Raw genomic sequence first — 18,327 nt, 5'->3', positions numbered from 1 at the left:
TCCCCTTACTGTGCAAAATCATCATCCATAGCCATAGACGGAGACAGCATTTCAATTGTTGAGTATGAAATAGGCAAAACAGCATGTGAAAAGAAAGTTTGCCTAGCCTCTTATTCATGAGCAGGTTTCCCTAACGTTTCAGGTCAACCGGTCTATGCCAGTCTAACAACAAAACTAGTGTGGGCAACACCGGCACAAATTTTTTTTTTTTTTTTTTTTACCACCAAAGTACACGTTTGGACAAGTCAGTCCTATTTATGTGTAATATAACCAGTGTTGGGAGTAACACATTACAAAAGTAATACATTACTGTAACATATTACTTTTTGCTGTAACGCAGTAGTGTAAGGCATTACTAATCAATTTTCAGTAATATTTTACTCGTTACATGTTCAGTGAGGCTTGTATTACAGTGTATTGTCTGCTTTTACTTCTTAAAGGCAACAGACTATGTGAAAGTTTTAAAGCAGTCTTTTAGTGCCAGTTCAGAGCGGTCGCGTCTGTAACATTGTTTTTTCCTCATAAATGCGAACACGAAAACTAAAATAAAATGAATATTTTAAGTTCTATGCAGACTGGAGAGCCAACCTTTCCTCATCCGATTTGCCCAGTGTAATTAACAGAATTACAAAAAATATATTTTGCCTCCTATTTTTTTTGTCACGCATGAATGTGTGTCTTTTCCCTAATATTAAAAATAAAACATAGACTGATATTTGTCTAATGTCTGGAGTCCTTTAAGGAAGTAGCCTATATACGTTTCAATACATGTATTTTCTGAGAATTTTTATTTCAAGTTTTGACTGCAAATGTCATGTCCATAATGCTGGACTTCCCCAATTTTCAATAATTTATCCTCAACTAGTTTTGTGGTTAACTTCAAATGTTAACTTCAAATAATAGTAATAGCCTAATTTAAAGATAAGGCAGCATTGGATCTGGACGGTAAGGAGAATAATGCTGGGAGTTGGAAGAGGTGTGTCGCGATTCTGTAGGTTCGTGAATCTGAGTCGTGTGGCGAATGGCGATTTCGGTTTCATTTCGTTACAGCCCAAAAGTTAAGTTCTACTTAGTTATTTTGGTGAAAGTAACTCAAAAGTAATACATGAGTATAATGTAACGCATTACAATTCTGAGACAGTAATATTGTATGGTAATGAATTACTTTTAAATAAAAGTAACAAGTAATACCTAATGTATTACAGTTTGGAAGTAACTTGCACAACACTGAATATAACTCATCAATCATCATGTAACAATCCATATATAATTCCTTCAAATCGCACATGCAAAGGCTCTGTTTTGCTCTCTACTCTACACATACAGTACAGCAGCTTTATACAGTTAGGTAGCATACTGAAATTAATGATTTGGAACGCTCTACGTGGACAAAAACTGGTGAAAGATTGCCATTTTGTGTATTTTACCTTTTGTATTTTATCTTTGTCTGATCTGTCAGTCTCACCGTCCATAAGAGAGGATGCAAATGTGCTCAAATCCTGTTAAAAGAAAAAAACATCAGAGTTAACGATAAAAGCCAAACCATATGACTCAAAACATGGCCTTTTAAAGATAATTTTTTTTCAGAAAATAGTGAATGAATGAAGAAACAATCATTGAAGCTTAACAGAATCAATATTTATGAATCATTATTAAGCAGATGATGTTAGATAATGAAGAAAATTAGGATTAATCAGCCATTTAAGATGGTGTTATGGTGTATAGTATATTTTTTTCCTACTATGGAAGTCAATGAGACCAGAAACTGTCTGCTTACTGATATTCTTCTAAATATCAGAAAATCGGCTGAATGGATTCAAAAACGGTAAAACCAAACTGTTTAACTCTGGGGGAGTTGTAAAATGAGCCTATTTCCAAAAAAAGTGGAGTATCCCTTTAAGAGTAACTTCTTTCCCCAACACTGTTAATAACCTTAACTCAACAGTAAGTTACGGGTACTCCAACTTGCCAAAAGTTGCCAAGGCTACGTTAAATTGATAGCACACGATGACACATTTACATTCTCAATATAATATTCAATTCATTATCAGTTCACAATACTTACTACTCCTCCTGTCCAACTAGTTTAACCAACTCTTATAAGGTCCAGACCAAACCTCTTACAGTAATGCATAGTATACTGACATTTTTCAAATAAAAATGATAACTATTGTAACTATATTGTTACGCTAACCTCAATTTCACTTTTTGACATTGCATTGATAAACTACTTCCTTTACTGCAGTGCTTAACATGTCATCTATGAAAGATGTGTATTATATTTACATAATGAATATACTGGAATTGCAGAACGCTATTGCACCAAATGATGAACTGTTCTACTAATCCATTTTTGACATGATGCTATTGCTATTGCTTGCCATCCTCAACAAGTTGTATTAACAAGTACCAGAAATAAACATAGCAACCGCTGACAAGTAGGAATTTTGTCTTCCCAGACAATGACCAGAACCAATTTACCAAACGCTACATACCAATCATAGTCAAAACACGCCTCTGACAATAGCAAAATATTACATTCCAGACTGTCTGAAGCGTTCTACCTGAGGTTATACGTTAACGTGCAGTTACTAATATTTTTATTCGGGTACCAGGGATTTTATGGTTTTGTCTTAAGGCCAAGATTTTATATTTCTTACTTTCCAACCCCCTCCCAAACGGCAGCATTTGAACAGAGAGTCCTTTATGAGCGGAGCCAGGACACACCTCTCATATGGACAGAGATGTTATGAATATAGAGGCAGATGAATAAATGGAAAACCCACATCTTAAAACAGTGGTCATTATTGTAAAAACAAACAAACAAACAAAAGAGCTATAGTTTGTATTTCCCAAAGGGACTTTTCATGATATACAAACATTAAGTGATATTTAGGCTACAGTACAGGTACAGGAATATAATTAAAAAATGTGTTGTTTCTAGACAAATAAATTATCAGCATGCTAAAAGCGTGTTTAAACTAAACCGAAACTAAACATGAAACTGTAGATAAACTGTAAGATAGAGCAGGCGGTGATATTTGTTGTTCATGTTATCATTTGATAGCTTTGGAAGGTGCCAATTGAAGACCTTTGCTTTATGGACCACAATCAAATATGTAAGACAGACCTACATGATATGATATTTACACTAGCATAATAGGTGTTTTTATAATGAGAAACTCAAGCCATTCTGCTGCACTGGAAGAGGAAAGTTTTTTGCAGTGTTCAGATACACAACAACAACAAACAGCTTTAAAGAGTAGGTCATTTTAAAGGAACAACTCAAATCACCTCAGTCAGTATTTACTCCTGCGTATGTTGTACCAAACCTGTGTAGCCTACTGTAATGTATTCAGTGAAACAAAAAAGGATAAGCAAGTTATAATGAAATGGAATTTCACCCCGTATATTTCTTAAATGCATGCATGTTTCATTTTTAAATAAGGTTCATCTGCCTCCACTTTTGAAAACAATTTAAACATCTTAAAATCCACTCATCAGTTTTCTGTCTGATACACGTCACAACAAGGAAGATTCACCACAACTTTAAAGGGAGGATTTTTTTGTCATTATCTAAAGTTAACTGCTAGGTCCAATAAAATGCCCATAAAAATAGTCCATAAAACTTTGTATTATATCCTTAAGCTTCTGTAGCTAATGACACTAACAGTATTCTTTATGCTGAATCTTTCATTTGTGTTTAAAACCGGTGCGTCAGCGTTACAGTTTTGACATCACTGAAGCCAAACCTCTCATGCCCTCTCATGCGTCATGACCAAGCATTAATCACTAAGAAAAATCTTGGAAAAGAGCTGTGTGAATATTCTTTAAATTTATTTTATTGTTCCACTGGGAAAAATAATCAAATATGGACCATGGGCAGTAAATAAAGATTGAAACAATATATTAGCAGCATGGTTGAAAATAGCTAGATATGCAATAGATGATGTTGCATACAAAGCATGCAATATCACTTGGACAAAGAACGCAAGGTGCCATGGCTTCAGTACTAAACTTAATATCTCCAAGTCAAGAAAGACAGCATATATTTATCATATCATAATTTCCCCTTATCTTCGTTTTGAGAGAGAGAGAGAGAGAGATTGCACGCATTTTCTGATTTTCTGCATGCAACGCTATGATGAGTCACGACTCTCTTGCAGCTGTTTGCCTCCTTACTTCCTCTTTCAGCTTTCTAAACAGCCAGGCTCATGGAACAGCATGACGTAGCAAACCATGTACAGTAATATTTAAAGCGTATTTCAGGCAATATTCTCGAAAACGTAATACACTAGCGCGTGCGCTCTGTTTTGTTGTCGTACGCAAACAAACGTAGGCCTGTTCAACACACGCGACACGCGTTGCGTTCGCATCGGGGCGGGGGAGGTTCCTTGCAACTCATGTTTTGACAGCTCTGAATAGCTCAAGCAGAACTGATTTCATACTAAAATATAATATATACTTTTCGCGCGGTTGTAATTAGATAAATAGCGCAGGAGTAATAAAGAAACTCAAAACACATCGACTGAAATGTTAACTTAATAAGTTGCAATTATAACTTATTGCATGATAAAATGTAACATTAAGACGTTCTGAAAACAAAACCTTTAGCATTCCAAAACTGCATCAGAACGTTTAAATGTAAACAATGAGATGATAACAGTAGACAGTTCCAGGCGCCTACGCAACTCACGCGGAATTGTCGAAGCACATGCGAAAATAAACTCACTGGCATGTTTAGGTGCAGAGATCGCTTTTTCTTTGAGGATTTCTTTGTACAATCCTTTTTCTTGGAGTCCATCACTGTACTTCCCATTTTTCTGCAGTTATAAATCTTCTTTTAATATGAAGGGCACACGCTCTCCACTCGCGAATTGATCCACTCCAGTTTACCGATTAGCCTAAGTACGTAGTCGTCCGTAATGTGGAGATTTAGCAAAAGCTCGTCTGACTTAAAACGAGCACATCCCGACACTCCAGTTCCTTATCAGTGTCAGCGCGCCGTTCAGGACATCCGCATTCAACTCCGCTTCTGTCATGGGTTCGATTCCCGCACCGAGCAGTCGATTCGCCCGGAGTTGCGCACACCCTTCCACTGCATGGTGAAGTGCTGTAAAGTCGTAGTAGAATAAAACTGTTGTTACAAAGAGAGTTTTATTTACCTCAGTTAGAGACATAAGTTCGTCTGTCTGCAGCGAATTGTGAAAGTGTCAGCTGACGGAGTTCCACTGAGTCACTCTCCATTCATATTCATTCAAATAGCTACAGTCATATGCCACTATTATTAAATATTTACAAAGACCACTCGTATTAATTCAATTTCAAGCGTATGTATGTGGCTATTTTTAAATATAGGGCCCCTAGCCTATATTTTAAACAACCAACATAATGGAAAGAAAAACGTCGTCTGGTCGTTGTCGCATGAAAATAGATAGTACATTTTTAAGGATAAAATGTTGCCATAGTTTAGTAGAACTGAAGCCTGACTGAATCCAAATGATTCTCTTGCAAGACCCGTATCCATAAACTAGTCCTACCTATCATGTCAAGGCAAAGATAATAGGAGAAAATTCAATAAGCGTTTCACATTTGTTATTAAATGTATTTGATTTATGTTGTGCAAGTATTTGTGACAAAGTAGTTTATATGCTCCACATACCCTAACATAAATTTTAAGCTTAATTAATAGATAACAAATCTGGTCTTCAAATATGAACAATGTCTGTAGTTCAAAGTTTTATAGAACAGTCAGTGGAGTTGCATAATAAAGCCTTTAGGGGGCGCTAATGTACCATAAAACAACAACTTTATTCAGTATTGAATGTGTGCAAACAACATATTACCCACATTCCACTTCCCCAGTGGTCTTAGTACATGTAAAAGCTATTTGATGGGAGCACTTATTCTTACAGAGACCCTAAAATTGGCTTATTTCGCGAACATATTATACATCACTTTTGTTTCATCATCTATCTGACACATTTTCTTTTGTGAAACACCAAAAGATATGTAAAGGAAATGAAAAAAACAAAAAATCATGCATTTAAAAGACTTAAACAGCCTAATTTTGGAGCCACTGTATCAAAGAGATTTCTACATAACAATAAAATAAAGTGGGGTTTTTTTTGTTTGTTTGTTTGCTTGAATGGTAAACAATATAATATTATTAGTAGGGCTGTCAAGAGACTAATCGCGATTAATTGCATCCAAAATAAAAGTTTTTTACTTAATATATGTGGGGGCACTGTGTATAATTATTTTGTATATATATAAATACACACACGTGCATGTATGTTTAAGAAAAAAATATTATTTATATATAAAATATTTATGTCTATATAATTTAAATTATATATACAGTATATACATGAAAATATTTCTTAAATATATACAATATTTGTGTGTGTGTATTTATATATCTAAAATAATTATAGTGCACCCACATAAATTATGTAAACACAAACTTTAATTTTGGATGCGATTAATCGTTTGACAACCCTAATTATTAGATTATGTTAACTTAATTTGTTTTGTGGTGACACTCAGTAGTAGTTTTATAGATCTATGGAGTCTAGATGCATAATAACAACATTAAAAGGCAAATTCGCAGTAAAACACTCGTTGCTTTTAGTATTTTACATAAACTTAAAAATATCGCATTTGAATAATTACATAGAGGCTGGACATCTGCTCAGATTTATTAATGTTTAGATCTGGTGATTCGGGAGGCCTTTGGAGGTGTCTGATTTCTTCCTGGCATTTGTATTTGTGTAGCAGTGTGTGTGAAGACATTATCATCCTGGAATACGGGATCATCATAATGGAGCAGTGTCTGAATATGGGGTGCAGCTGGTACTGCAAAATGGACTCAAATTGCTTGGCTGTAATAGGACTCTGTAGAGCAATCAACAGACCTAATGACTCCTGTGTCATTATGGATTCTCTGCCAGGTTTAATACTTGGAAGCAGATATTGTTTTGATTTGCAACACAAAAATTGCTTTAAAACATCACATCACACTTTCGGTGCTAAAATCAGTTTGATAATTATCACATTCCTGCATTGTCATGTGTCTGACGATATGCTAGATTGATAAGTCAATTCGATCTTCATTATGGATCCAAATGTAGAGCAAACTGAGTAATTTAGTGCACTCGGACAATGACTCTTATGTGATAATTTCTTCTAGTTCATCATTATGTAATATTGCCCTTCAGAGAAGTCCAAATCAAACATGATTTAATGACTCGTAAATGTAATGTAATGTAAGTGCCCGCGCCCTCAGAGTACTTGGACGTGACTGTGGTTACAAGAGGTAAAAACGATATAAATACTGTTCATTTTCTCACACAAACTGCTAATTTCGTGTCTTGGGCCATCAATATGTACTTACATTTATGAGTCATTAAATCATGTTTGATTTGGACTTCTCTGTGCATGCTCTTTGAGGTGGTGACCATAGACCTCCATTATATGACTGACAGACAAGAACGGGTTGACCTAAAAATATCAAAATTGAAAATACTGCGGAAAAAAAGACACCTACCTATCTTGGATGCCCTTGAGGTAAGCTAAAACATATCAAAAATTAATTTCAAAGTGAACTATCCCTTTAAGTAGACACAAGTAATCTGTTTTTTTATTGGCTACAGTGTTACCATATCTATATAACTTGGCCCAGTTATGTTTTATATTTTCGTTCCTCTTTCATTGCAGTTATTTGTAATTTCTCAAACTCTCTCATTTTATTTTATGTTTACCAGCAGGTGGCGCCTTTTATTAATGATTCCACATGTTAACCCAGTGAGGCTTTGTCTTAATTAAGAAAAGCTGAAGTACTATAATCCTTTATTATTTGCAGAGACGTCAACCTCAAGTTAAACATGAAGAACTTTAATTGAGCTAATTGCCTCAGTTTGTAACCTATAGTGTGTTGTAATGATCCACATGACAAAGGTTACCATTAACGATTGTATATAAAAATCAGATTAGCTTGAAGAAGACTTGATTAATTTATGTATAACCGACAAATGTAAATAACATTAAGTTTATTAGTTTATTTTAAAACCGTGTCATCTAAATGGATGGAAATATTATGCAATTTAAATACATAAACCTTAAATTTATGCCCAAATGTTTTTTTATATTGTCATTTTACATGTCATTCAGACTTTCTTCCTGTCTAAATGTGCAGTTCCTGGCCAAAATAAGCTACATCATGGTATCAGAAAGTATAATAATAAAAAATAAATAAAAAAAACCCAGACCTTTGTATTGGGGTGTAGCCTATATCGTTTAACACCACTGTATTTAAATGCACATGGTATTAGATCCATTTGTTGGTATTATTTGTTGATGTTGATATTAAAAGCAAGCAAATTAAAACAACAATAATCAAGTACCATATTATTAATAAAAAAAAGTGAAAACAGTACCAAAGACTATAACATGGAACATGAAATAAGACTAGTTCATCAGTGTCAGATCAGGGTGTGACATGGACCTTGTAATGGTTGAAGAACACAGTCAGTATAACATGAGTTTCCAGAGGCCTCAGGGTGTGCTATAGTGTCCCAGGAAGTTCGAGAGGGTCTTTTAACATCATATACTTACATACGGCCCCTTCCCTGAGATTAAATGAAGATCTGTTGTTAAGTGAATGATTGTCCCCCGCTGTCAAAAGCTCCTCTGTTTTGCAGTTAGGTGCGAAAATGCCTTTAATGCACAGAATAAATTATTGTTATTACATCTTGCACAGCTTGCATACCTCCAAAAATATCAACACATCACAGTTATAATTAACTAAAACTAAAAATATGGCCCTCAAACCGTATTCACTTTATAGCCCCTAATCCTTTAATTGTGGACAAATGTGGGCACAGAGGACTCAGGTGTGATCCTAATTTTTATTTATTATAAATGTTATATCACTGTCTTCGATAAAGTTTTGTCTATCCATTTATGGTGTTTATTTTTTATTTTGGGGGTATTTTTGAATTTATTTACTTCAAAAAGTGCCATATTTTCTATGTAAATTATGCTTATGTTTATGTTTTATTTTTTTAACTACATTAAAACATCAGTCCAATAAGTTCTTAGAGCTAAAACCTAAAGATGAAGTGACTTTGCTGTCACCTGGTGTCTTATTTTGGCTTATTTTAGAATGCTAAATTACATTTTCCCATTCATTTCTATGGGTGCCCATTTTTGACCCAAATACAAGATTAAGGAGTTTCTTTTTTCACCCACTTAACATTGTAGAATTGAGTGTGTGTTCAGGAGGCAAACTTAGGAAAAGTAGCCAAGTCTTGTACCGCTCAGATCAAGGGAAGTATTTTTTAAAAATAAATCAAAACTATTTTGCCCACATTTGTCCAGAATACAGTTTTAGGTTTAATATAAAATAAATTTGAACTGAAAAAAAAAAAAAAAAACACTTTAAATTTATTTTATTTCAGCTAATTGCAACATTTCTCGTTTTCATTTAATTTAAGTGGATGTACTAAAATAATTAAAATGAAATAATAATTAATAAAAACTATAGACATACCTGTACAAATGAAACCCAATAAACCCAATAAACTTTAAAAAATAAAATGAAAACAGAAAACACAATAATAAAAAATAAAATAAATAATACAAAATCGCAATAAAACAGCAACAAATTTCCAGAAAAAATAAGTTATGCATCAATTAATGATGTAAAATATTTTATTATTTTTTTTGTAAATGTAAATTCAATTCCTCAAATACCAAACCCTATATCGCTCTGTGTACTTCAAAAAAGCTTCAGTTTCCAAAACAATTTAGACTACTATACAGAGCAAAAAAACAAAACAAAACAAAACAAACAAAAAAAACACTAGGAAATTGATGTATTTTACAAGACAAGGAAAATATCCATGAAACAATTTTGTTACAGCTGTTCATCGAGAAAAAAATATATACAACGGACTCTTTTGAAAAAATTCATGCCCAGTACAATACAAAGTCTAAACTGTCCATTTTTCAACGTGAAATTGTGCACACAGAAACTCCCAAATTGAAATAACAAGGCATGTGAAGTGTGGAAAAACAGTTTTTGGCTACAAAATGAATAGCGCTCTCTTAACAGATGCTTCACTTCAATCAATAAAACTAATACAAGCATATGTTTCTCGTATGTACACATTTTTCAGAGATTTACGCTGACCCTTCCCTCCCACCGATTACACACAAAGCGTCCGACGGCAACGCTGCGTGTTTATAAAATCCATACGACAGCCTTTATATATAAAAAGTGAGCATGATCTACTTGTGCCTGTACAGGTTACGCTTGTGACCTCATAATCGGTTTGTGAGGTTTAAAGTTCATTTCACAGTTATCCCTACATCTACAATCCCACCTGATTTACTAGAACGTCTCTCGTTTCCAATTCCGTGTCGCCGCTATCCGTAACATAAAATGGAATAAAATGAAATGGAAACCAACGAAATGGTCAGCAATAATGAATAAACCACAAAGTCACTACAAATACCACATCCTAAGCACAGAGAAAATACTTTTCTTGTGAAATCACCTTTGTAATTCTGTACAGTTTCGTAATTACACGTGTACACGTGGTATCGTGATGTGTCTTTGTTAAATAATTCCGGAAAGGAAAATAAAGGAGAAAAGAAAAGAAAAACAGAACAAGCACATCTAAAATATGTGAATATCGATATGAATAAGGTAGTGAATAAGGTCGTATTTGGTCAATCATTCTGATATTTCTCTATATTTACACGGTATTTACAGATGTAACAGAATCTCAAACTGCGTGCAAGAATCGCAGTCGGGCATCCTTTTTATCGGCATAAAACCGCTTTTAAAAATAGGCCCCATTCATTCACTCACACAGTAATAAATACAAAACACCTTTATTTTCTTACACTAAACAATGAGAGATATCTAGGATAAAACTGACTCATGGAATCAAGTATTTTTTTCGTGAGTTCATTTCTTTTTTTTTTTTTTCCTTTTCTTTTTTTTTAGTGCAACATGTTTTTCCCTTTGCGGAAGTCAATTCCGTACATTCTCCATTCAGTGATGTTCTACATTGATTTCTACGGTACAGATCACGTCATACAGATGGGCCTGCCCCCTCCATCGACCTATAAGGCATACCCGGCACAGTGCTCTCGCTCATTCTCCGTCCTCATTCGCTGGTGAAATCTGCCCTGTGTGACGCACACGCATTCGAACTGGCGAACAAACACTCACACACGCACACACACACACGCACACACTCATGGCACATGCACATAACGGAACCTTTTCCTTTCAAGTCAAGAAAATGATACGAATGGCTCTCACACAATGCTGTATTTCAGCGCTGTGTTTTCCTCTTAGTTTTGCACGTTTTAAGAAATGATCGCCCGCTAAAACAACTTCCAGGATTGGCTGTTTCCTCTGGTAAATTGGCACCTCAGAGTTGTTCAGTTTATCCACTTGCGGCAGTTGGCGGCTCCACAGTGACATGGGATCTTGCTCTGATCGTCAACCGGGGTGAGCTTGTAATCGTAGCAGAGCTGCAACAAAATCATTCATAAGGTGGTTCAAATCTCTAATCGTATTAAGCTCTGCAGATCGTTTTTATGAGACACTCTAAAAATCACATGATTGAGGAGAGCATTATAGAGGCAGGCCGATAATATCGGCCGATATTAGGCATTTTCCAAACTATCGGTATCGGCAGTTATAATGAATATTGATAAATGAATATTTCAAAAATACGGACGAAACGCGCTTAAACCATGTCATGAGTGTTGGAGTTGTATAGTTTGTCCACCAGAGGGCACTCTGTCTTACCTCTTCTCCCCTCTCAATCCTGCGGGCGGCACTGATGATAATCTTGTAGCCCCGCTCAAACGCGACAACCTCAGCCACGCAATTTGGAGAGCATGAATGATTGATGTATCTAAGGGAAACATCCAATTCAAATGAATTATAACTTCATTTCTTCTTGCATCCAAGAGCACGCTTTGAATTTTTCCAACAGCATTTTTTGTCATTCACTAGGCAAAACTGTGATTCAAATTTCAGAGAAAAGCAATGACACACTAAGTTTATACGTTTATACGCTTGTTCTGATTCAGTACAATTGTTTCCTGAGCATCAAATCAGGATTTTCCTGAAAAATCATTGACAACGAAGACTGGAGTTCTGAAAATCCAGTTTTTGCATCACAGGTATAAATTACATTTTTAAATATATTTAAACAGAAAACAGTTATTTTGAATGCTATTAATATTTCACAATATTACAGTTTTTACTGTATTTTTGATTAAATAAATTCAGTCTTCTTTCAAAATCCCTCAAACTTTGAATATTAGTGCTTCAAACAGTAATCGTAAAACAGCAATATTAAACATTGAGTTCACAGGTGTTCTGAATTGTGCAAAATGTGACTAAAAATGACAGTAATATGTCAGGTTTGACATTGCACATAACCAGTGTTGTGTGTAATGTGTAACAGTAACGTAACTACTTTTTCGGGTAAAAAGTAGTGTAACGTGTTACTACTGAAAATTTGGTAATGAAACTTAGTTCCTTTTTCAATTTGGCACAACGTTACTTTTCCCAGAGACAGATTTGACAACGATCTCCGTCATTTGACAGATTTGACAACGATCTCCGTCATTTGACAGATCTGACAGCGAATGCCATCTCCGTGTACGCCTAGAAATGCACATAATGGATTACATAATCAGAGAGTAGCCTATTTCTTTTCGTTTTGAATTTTTTCGTTTAAAGACATTTCAAGCTTTCTATATATAGATATATTTATCATGGCATTTCATCATAAATATTAAAAATTTGGATAAATGCATTTTGCATTATATATGACATTATGTATAGTAGAACTTTGTAGGCCTACAGATTTAGGAACAGATATTGGGTTCTGCCCAAAGTCGAGCAACATAAAAGTAGCGTAAAAGTAACGAGTAAGTTACTTTCCATATAGGGTAACTAAGTAAAATAACGGATTACTTTTTAAAAAAGTAACGATAAACGACTTACACTACTTTTTAAAAGTAACTTCCCCATCACTTCCCATAACGCATCATCAAGTAATGTACACATCTGAAAGCTGAAATTACACGTCAAGTTCATTTTTGTACCTTGCAGGGCTTCCAGAGTTGGTTGCGTCTATAACTCGGTCACTGCTGATGCGGAACATGTACGCTGGGCGGTTCTGTTGGAGAAATCCACACAGATTTAGACAAACGCATTTAGACGGCATGTCAAGGTAACATTATTCCCAGCACTATTCCTTCATTGGTTGAGCGAGCTTTACCTTAGCCTTGTACAGCAGCTCTTTCCTCATGGCCACTTCAGAGCGCAGAATATCCCCCATGTATTCAATCACCATGGTCTGCTTCTCAATGTCACGTGCTGCAAACAGCCCAAGACCCTGCAGACACAAGACGCATTAGAGATGCATCCTCACCCAAGGCTACTAAGATCACTCTCTCATGCACACACACACACTGGGGAATGTTCCATAGACATCTATTGTGTTTATATACAGCTATATACAAATACTATTTAACCCTAACTAAAAACTTTCTGCATTTTTGCAATTTACTTTATGTTTATATTGATTTTTACACATGAGGACATCCCTAAAATAAGGTTTTGTCAGGTTTAGCTCACTTCTGAGTATGAGTATTTGTATTAGCTCGAGCTATTTCATGCAGGTTTACTTGGGACATTCAGTACACTTGTATTGTTTTTGTACAGCTAATTATCATTACTATAAACCCAACCCAAACCCACACCCTAACAGAAAACTTTCTGCATTTTTAGATTTTAAAAAATATTTTTATACCATTTTTTTATAAAGAGAAAAGGAAGGTTTGAGGCATTTCTGGATACTACTTGTTTCCCTGAAAATGATTGTACCCGTTTTCTCAATTAATAATTGAATAAATAAATTGCATAAACCCTTTATGCTGGAGGCAAAAACAAGGGCCGTGACGTCGCCCGGCATGGCGCAGCCGGGACCCTACCCTGGAGCCAGGCCCGGGGTTGGGGCTCAAATGCGAGCGCCTGGTGGCCCGGGCCTCCTCCCTGGGGCCAGGCCGGGCTCAGCCTAAATGAGCGATATGGGGCCTCGACACGGAAACTAGCTTTAGGGACGTGGAACGTCACCTCGCTGGTGGAAGGAGCCTGAGATTGTGCGTGAGGTTAAGAGGTACTGACTAGAGAGGATGGACTCTACCACTCTGGAGTTGCCATGTACATCGATTAGCATACACAGGTTTGTACAGCTAACTGAATGAGACATCAAAAATGTCTCAGTGATTTATCTGGTTGTATGCCTGTGTGGTTTTAAAAAGCTTGGCAGGGAACTAGATGAGACACTGGATCAGCTGTGGCTCTTTTAGATGACCACACAACCATGCCAGAGGGAGGAATGCCAATAACACAAGCTTAAAAGAGACATTTTTTCATTAAGATGCTCTTAGAGGAACAACAGAAACTGTAGTCATTCAAGGCACACTCAAGTTCACTTTTTAAAAAAAAACTTTTGCTGATAATTTACTCACTCCCATGTCATCCAAAATATCCATGTCATTCTTTCTTCAGTCGAAAAGAAATTAAGGTTTTTGATGAAAACATTCCAGGATTTTTCTCCATTTAATGCACTTTACTGGTAACCAATCGGTTCAAGGTCCAAAAGACAGTTTCAGTGCAAACTGCAAACTGTTCAAAGAGCTTTAAACGATTCCAGACGATGAATAAGGGTCTTATCAAGCGAAACGATCGTTTATGATAACAAAGTTTAAGTTTTCAATCAAAAACCTTAATTTCTTTTCGACTGAAGAAAGAAAGACATGGACATCTTGGATGACATGGGGGTGAGTAAATTATCAGCAAAAGTTTTTTTTTAAAGTGAACTACTCCTTTAAGGCTTCCCCGAGTTCAATCCAGCGAGGAATCCCTTTAAAACTTTACATTTTCAAAGGATCAGATGAACCTGGAAATTTCAGCCAGCTTTTTCAAATATGCATCAGATGTTCAGTGAACGGACTCACCTGGATGAGGGAGTGTGCCAGATACACATTAGTCTTCCAGTCGCTGGTCAGCCGGCGGTACTGAGATGACTTAGAGTGCACAAAGTGTTTGCTGTGAGATGATCCACTCTCCGGCATGGAGGAGTTCTGAATGCAGCGAGATGTTCTGTCCCACACCGAGAGGATCTTTAACCTGTGTGATTATATACGAGATTGTCGGTGTGTATAAGAGAACATGGCAGAAACAGAGAAAGAAAACAGCCTTTTTTTAATACTGCTTTTCCAACGAACACAAAATATAAAGGTGCGGTCACATTTAAAGGGATACTCCACTTTTTTTTTTTGGAAATAGGCTCATTTTACCACTCCCCCAGAGTTAAACAGTTGAGTTTCACCGTTTTCAAATGCATTTGGCCGATATTCTGATATTTAGAAGAATATCAGTAACCAGACAGTTTCTGGTCTCATTGACTTCCATAGTAGGAAAAAATATATACTATGGAAGTCAATGAGACTAGAAACTGTCTGGTTACTGATATTCTTCTAAATATCAGAAAATCGGCTGTATGGATTCGAAAACGGTAAAACTCAACAGTTTAACTCTGGGGGAGTGGTAAAATGAGCCTATTTCCAAAAAAAGTGGAGTATCCCTTTACAGGGTTAGTTCACCCATAAATGAAAATTCTGTCAGTAATTACTCAGCCTCATGTCGTTCCAAACCCGTAATACTTCGTTCATCTTTGGAACACAAATGAAAATATTTTTAAAGAAATCCGAGAGCTTTACGAGAGATGTGTTGCGAAGATGAACGAAGGTCTTACAGGTTTGGAATGGCTTCACACTCAGTCGCATGAACGCAGTGTTGTAGTCGAGACCACCTCACTCGAGTCCGAGTCGACACCGAGACCAGAGAGAGTCGAGTCCGAGTCAAGACCGAGTCCATAGAGAGTCGAGTCCGAGTCGAGTCCGAGACCAGAGACGGTCGAGTCCAAGTCGAGACCGAGACCATTGAGGGTTGATTACCTAATTTACTTTTATTTACTTAGAGAAATCCTTTTTTTTTTTTTTTACTGAATTTACTTAGAGTTTAAAAATATGATCAGTTTAGGGTAAAAAGGCCACATAGTAGGTGGTGTTAAAAGTAGTTTTATTACAATTTGTCATGCGCAGTTGTGCACTAGAAAATCACCAATCACTGGACGTGTCAATCAATTTAAAGAAATATTTTATTAACATACATTAATAATCATGAAAAATATTTTGAATTTAACTCGAGTGGACTCGGGAATAATTCCGAGTCCTAAAAAAAAAATGTTCGAGTACGAGTCAATTCCGAGTCCAAATGCACACGAGTCCATGACAAGACCAAGACCATTAAAATATGGTCTCGAGACCGAGTCCGAGTCTCGAGTACTACAACACTGCATGAACGTATGTGACTTTCGGAAAGTGGAGTGCGGCAAGATGGAAAGGAAGTTAAAGGGGTCATGAATTGGCTTTTTAAATTTTATTATATTGTTGTCTGAGGTCAACTTATGACATTTGCTTGGTTTATACATTCAGAAACATCTAAATGAATAAGTAAGCCTAGCTTAAGCCTAGCTCAAAAACGCTCCGTTTTTATGGGCGTCTCGCACTGAAGACTTGAAAGTAAACGCCCACTGCTGTGAGTGGATAACAGTTTTGCATATTATAATGAGTTTCGACTCACTCGTCGAAGCACGTGGGGGAAACTGTTTTGAAAACGTCCAATGTTGTAAAATGGCGACCGGAATGATTCGCCCACACATGTTCGACCCAGAGTCCGTGTGTTGCACCGTTCCTGTCGGATCCAATATAGACGGCACAGCACCATTCTTTACTCTTTACTCTTAATCGGTCTGCAAATCCAGTCTCGAACGTGTCTTGTTTACAAAACAATCCTCAGTGAAATTGTGCGAGTGGGAGTTTCGTGTGAACATAGAAAAATTGGCCGTTTAAATTGGCCAGGCAAATATCCATTCACCGCACTGACCAACAGTGAAAGCTGCCTGGCTTGAAGGTGATTTCTGTGTGAGCTGTGCGTCATACATCTCTACGCTAATGACAATGGACAATGAAGCTGTTCTTGAATGCAAAATTTCACTTAATTTTCATTAATGTGACCACACCATAATTTATCAAAATACTGACCTCTCATGATGGGGGAACGTCTGCAACTCAGAACGAGCGCTGCCTGATGGATTGATCGACAATGGAAGCACCAACATGGGATTACGGCCATAGCGGAATCGATACCTTGAGCACGCCTCCACACCCGGCAGCTATAACAGTGACATTTGACAAAATGAGCGCATCGTAACAAACTGTACATAACTGGGTACATAATATACAGTGAGTGATATGTAAGGCCAATTTATACTTCTGCGTAGGGTGCGCGCGGTAGGTACGGCGTAGCATACGCACAGGCGCGTCCCATAACGTGTACCCTTCGCCGTAGCCTGACGCGCACCTCTTCAAAAATGTAACTACACGTCGTGACGACGCGGACCGCAAGATCGGTGATTGGTCGGCTTGGTAGCATCGCATTTCCTCCTACGCATTTCCGCACGTACCTTCTCACGCATTTCCACACGTACCATCTCCTCCGACGTCTTCTCTCATTTCTGCCTTTCAGTTTTAGTAATTTCACTAAAATTAACTGTTTTTCCACCTCAATAAGCTCCAACTCCAACATGATCTGCTCTCTTTCAGTCGCTAATGCTTGTAGTAACCTAGCCGCGAGGAATCTAAACACAGTGGAACATTAAAACCCTCCGCCGCCAACTAGCGTTTCGGAGCAGTACTGCAGAGCAACCAATACCTGAACGCAGAAGTATAAATGCTCAAAACGGTGTCGCCTACGTGCGTAGCCAACGCCGTACACTACGGCATACCCTCGACGCAGAAGTATAAATTGGCCTTAAGGTTGTTATTATTGTAAATACCGATTCGGCGATGCGGGTAACTGCTGAGATGGTAAGCCCAAACAGGTCCTCTCCCTTCAGATAGACAGGGAAGAGTCTCAGCATGCCCGTCTCAGCCCTCCTCTCAGCCACGGGCCCAAGAACCTTGTCCCAGACTCCTAGAACACATGGGTGAGAATTAGCACACAAGCAAATAAAAAAACATCACACTGCTGTCTGTCAGGCAGCAGGACCGACGAGATTATTTGAAACTGTTTTTAAATGTGGTTTACACAAATAATCGCATTGAAATTTAAATCATTATATGGCATAGTGCAATTATTGAACCTCAAAAAGC

General features: G+C 36.8%; 2 protein-coding genes across 11 annotated transcripts in view; both read right to left on the bottom strand.

Annotated features, from left to right (window-relative positions):
- The window catches only part of prkag2b (protein kinase, AMP-activated, gamma 2 non-catalytic subunit b), a 36,704-nt gene extending 31,619 nt beyond the window's left edge, over positions 1–5,085 (bottom strand). The window contains exons 1-2 of one of the 3 annotated variants that reach the window (XM_089131425.1): positions 4,697–5,085; positions 1,428–1,499 (exon numbers count right to left, since the gene is read on the bottom strand). In XM_089131425.1, the coding sequence (XP_088987551.1) occupies positions 1,428–1,499; positions 4,697–4,819 (195 nt within the window). In that variant the 5' untranslated portion in view covers positions 4,820–5,085. Of the gene's footprint in view, positions 1–1,427; positions 1,500–4,182; positions 4,273–4,696 lie in introns of those variants that run through there. The other 2 variants (XM_039677259.2, XM_089131426.1) reach the window with 2 other exon arrangements.
- Positions 5,086–9,696: 4,611 nt separating this feature from the next.
- Positions 9,697–18,327, bottom strand: part of kmt2cb (lysine (K)-specific methyltransferase 2Cb) — a 118,912-nt gene continuing 110,281 nt past the window's right edge. For all 8 annotated transcript variants that reach the window (XM_039677731.2, XM_089131420.1, XM_089131422.1 and 5 more), the window contains 7 exons: positions 18,012–18,148; positions 17,218–17,348; positions 15,067–15,238; positions 13,323–13,439; positions 13,147–13,220; positions 11,834–11,942; positions 9,697–11,553 (listed from right to left, as the gene is read on the bottom strand). In XM_039677731.2, coding sequence (XP_039533665.2) covers positions 11,461–11,553; positions 11,834–11,942; positions 13,147–13,220; positions 13,323–13,439; positions 15,067–15,238; positions 17,218–17,348; positions 18,012–18,148 — 833 coding nt within the window. In that variant the 3' untranslated portion in view covers positions 9,697–11,460. The remainder of the gene's footprint in view (positions 11,554–11,833; positions 11,943–13,146; positions 13,221–13,322; positions 13,440–15,066; positions 15,239–17,217; positions 17,349–18,011; positions 18,149–18,327) is intronic.

Source organism: Pimephales promelas, chromosome 5 (assembly GCF_988280905.1).
Source record: "Pimephales promelas chromosome 5, fPimPro1.hap1.1, whole genome shotgun sequence".
NCBI lineage: Eukaryota > Metazoa > Chordata > Actinopteri > Cypriniformes > Leuciscidae > Pimephales > Pimephales promelas.
The sequence above is the reverse complement of the archived record's forward strand: the minus strand, read 5'-3'. Positions and strand labels throughout refer to the sequence as shown.